This window comes from Eufriesea mexicana, unplaced genomic scaffold (genome assembly GCF_001483705.2).
Source record: "Eufriesea mexicana isolate 0111107269 unplaced genomic scaffold, ASM148370v2 scaffold294, whole genome shotgun sequence".
Classification (NCBI taxonomy): Eukaryota; Metazoa; Arthropoda; class Insecta; order Hymenoptera; family Apidae; genus Eufriesea; species Eufriesea mexicana.
The window spans coordinates 2,606,364-2,610,262 of NW_016908489.1; the positions used below are offsets into that span (position 1 = coordinate 2,606,364).

Genomic DNA, 3,899 nt, shown 5'->3' on the forward strand with positions numbered 1-3,899 from the left:
TTAATGCACGTAACTTTTGAAATTACATGCAATTTTTAAAACTTCCCTTCTGCCGTGCAATAATATAACTTATATCTGAAATCAAACTCTTGTTTTTAAATTATATATTATTTTGTACTAATTTTATTTAAATTTACAAATTAAAATTGTATATATATATATACTAATGGGAAAATATACGTTGAGTCAGAAATTAATACAGTTTACACCATGTACATTTCCTGTAAATTATTATTTAAAAATATACTATTATATCGTTGAATTTATAAAAATATAATTTAATTTAAACATTTTTCAAAATCATGTTTCTGAATAAAAAATAATTTGTTGGGTTGATAAGATTAAATATTTTTTTTTATAAAAGATTTAATAAAAATTTAAGTATCATTGGGATGTATCACATTTATGTCCGAGGCGGTACTAATACTAGGTAAAGTACTATCGCTCCATTCAGGATGAGGATAACTTCTTGGTGGACTTGGTACGTTAATTGGCATTCTACTTTGAATTCTTATGTCTTGGAATATATTCTGAAATTGTTCTGTTATAGTAGAACCTATTAAATTATGTGGCGAATTATCTTTTAGTATATTAACAGTATCTTCGATTACAATAGATTTTTTCCCAAAACTTTGTTTTTTACTTGGTTCCAAAAATTTTTTATTTCTAGGTGAATCTTTTCCATCAGTCTCTTTTTCATAAGCCTTTTCAAGAGATAAATGTAAATTTTCCGATGATGGCATTTTATTGGTACTTTTGAAGTTACTTAAATTATCACTTCTCTTATTACTCGACGTTACTACGTCACCCATTCCTCTATTAACTGAAAAGGAAATATTACATATGTAACGGATCATGATATATTTAATACATATACGTTGAATGTATTTACCTGATTTGCTCATCTCTGTACAACCAAAATCTTTATAAGGTAAAAGTGTAAGTGAAGATTCTCCACCAGGTAAACTAATGAAGTCTAAATTAGCAGAATCCTTAGTCGAAGATTCTTTAATATTCTTAGTTCGTTTCTTTTCTAAATTTTCAATTTGAGTTTCTGAAAATGCTGATATTTTATCCGCTTTATGCAGAAAATTCTGTACATTTCTTTTTTGGGTCGGATCGTGATCCGCCGTAGATAAAGAAATATCAGATATATCACGCCAAGAAATATGTATATTGGAATTATGTGAAGAGGTAGAAGTAGGTGATGAACATGCAAGACCTCTGTGCACCAATGAAATTTGTGGATTTGAACTTTCCTCGTGGACATAAATATCTTTTAAACCACTCAGTTGGTCAGCGATGTGATTTTGCAATTCCCTATGGCATAAAATAAAAATATAACTGTCGTATAACGCTGTTAAATTAAAGTCAAATTAAATGATTCAACTAACTTGATTGCATTACGAAGTTCATTTAATAACGAATCTTTGTATGTTGATAAAACTGAAAGTTTGTCTTTTTCAAGTGTTAGATACTGCACCTCTAAATGCCTCTGTCGTGCAAGTTCTGTTTGTTCTGCAAGATTCATTCTTAACTCAGCTACAACTTTTTGAGAAAATTTGTAACCCTTAATTTCTTCTGTTAACTCAGTTATTGTTTTATCTTTAGCTTGAACAGTTTTTATTTTTTCTTCTAATTCCTGTTTTAATGACTTTATTGTTGTTTCTAAATCTAATTGTCTTTCTCGAGCTTCGTTTAATAATAAGACTTGTTTATGAACTTGTCTAATTTAAAATAAATCATATAAAAATAGTGCATGACAAAAATTGCTATCCCTCATTGTTAGTAAAAGACATACCGTTGTAAAGAATCTCTCTCATCGCGTAATGCTTCACACATTGAATTCATTTGCCTAGTTGTTTCTTCTAATTGAGTTGTAGTTGCTTCTAATTTAGCACGGAGCGCCATAGCTTCTAAATCCTGCCACAAATAATTACATTCTAATATCCAAAATTTCTAACATTACGTTTTCTATAATTTTTAGTAAACATACCACTACAACTGGTTTGCTTGGTTCCACTGCTACTCTAAGTAGTGCTTGTTCCATATCAGTAAGAATTTTATTAGCTTTATCATCCTTAACTAAGTGTTCTAATTCCTTTATTAAAAAACTTAATGTACGAACTGGATTGAACACACTAAATCTATCATCAGAGTAATCAAATAATCCATCACATTGTACCCCTTTATCATAAACTATAATAGACTCCACAGTGCTTGGTATTGATGTACTTGATGGATTTGCAATATGCGGTATGGATTTTATATGTTCTTCTATTCTTTTCTGAGAAGCTGGTTGTTTAATAGGAATTTCATCTAAATGTTTATACTACGGAGAAAGATATTACTAAATTAACTTTTGAATAATTTTATGCCTTATTTAGCAAAGTATGAATATGAAAAATAATACTAACATCTGATTTTTGATGATTCAAAGACTGTTTCTTCGTCTCTTTAATTTCACAACCATGTTTTGATGACTTTGAACCTGGAGTTCTTGTCATCAATCGTTGTAAGCCTTGTTTCATAACCGTTTTATTTTGTTCTCTTAAAACTCTGCCCCAACTTTGGTGAGAATCACTACTACTGCCAGGTCTTTTTTTCTCCTCTACAGCTTTGTGACCAGTTGGACTGCTGCTGACCATGGTTGATGTACGTTTGTGACCTTTAGCTTTTACAATTACTTCTATCAATGTATTACAATTATCATATGAAACAAGGCCACCTGAAGATAACCCAGTAGTAGGCTAGAAATATATTGCATAGTTAGAATTTATGTAATAAAAAAATCTGTAACCATAAAAATGTCAAATTATAAATTACCAATTGATGATTATTTTCCAATATATTTTTATTACTCCGCGTGGCAACAGTTTTACTCGCAGCACTTATTTTGCTGCTCATTATGCTAAAATGATAGAAAAATATATGTTTTATATTCAATAAATATTTAGACGTATAGACTGGTCTTCAACCAATGTGGACAAAATTCGTCTAACCTAATATTTTGGTCAATACATTTCATCGTGCATCAAATACCTTACCATAATACGTTGTAATATTTGCCAGCATATTTATTCTGGCGCTTACGATGTATACACCATCTTGTATGATTGAATAATTTTGAATAATCATTTTATCACAGTATTATACAAAAAATGTAACAAACATATCTGATTTATTCTTTTTGGTTTTAAAATTATTTATCATATAACCCAATAAATACTTTGTATTTCATATGCGTAACGACACCATTAGATTTAAAATTAGTTTTTTTTATTTTTACCTATTTCACATAAAAGCGATTAAAATCATAGTCATACGTTTCAAAACAATTTAAATGTTTTCTGTTTCCGTGTTACGATTCAAACAAATATAAACTATACTGTCTTTACAATTTCCTATCCCATTTTCAATTTTTATGCATACAAATAGTATATTTTGAAATATTATAACTAACAAGGAGAGTGCAAGTTTATCGAGTCACCGATTTAGTTGAAACCTTGCAAGTTTGTAGATATTGTCATGCAATTTAAGAAAATGTATTATTATAGCCGCAATTATTCAATAGTTTTTGGGACATTTACGATTAAAGTTTTATTGTTACTATAAATAAAGACTTATTCCCAACAATTTTCAAGTCGACTTGTGGCCTATGCCGACAGTCGAGAATTCCCATGCCTAGAGGATCGGTGTTCGATTCCCGTCCATAACGTAGTTTTTTTTTTCTTTTAATTTATTTTTCATTTCGTATTCATTTTTCGCCTATGAAAACATTGTAAATAAAATTTCTTAATAAAAAAATTTATATTTTAGGCTTTCTTATGCTAGTATATATTTATTACAAAATAATAAGAATATTATGCCAGAAAAACACTTTTCTATAGCAATCTTAT

The 3,899-nt window shown here is 28.9% G+C and overlaps 1 protein-coding gene across 1 annotated transcript; it reads right to left on the bottom strand.

Moving 5' to 3' along the window:
• Window positions 1-332: 332 nt before the first annotated feature.
• Window positions 333-3,091, bottom strand: LOC108556027 (uncharacterized). The gene is made up of 8 exons (XM_017911939.1): window positions 3,048-3,091; window positions 2,827-2,911; window positions 2,418-2,750; window positions 1,993-2,332; window positions 1,802-1,886; window positions 1,395-1,727; window positions 893-1,320; window positions 333-823 (listed from the first exon to the last, which is right to left on the bottom strand). The coding sequence occupies exons 2-8, from the start codon at window positions 2,905-2,907 to the stop codon at window positions 378-380; spliced, it is 2,046 nt and encodes a 681-aa protein (XP_017767428.1). The 5' UTR covers window positions 2,908-2,911; window positions 3,048-3,091; the 3' UTR covers window positions 333-377.
• Window positions 3,092-3,899: the final 808 nt, after the last annotated feature.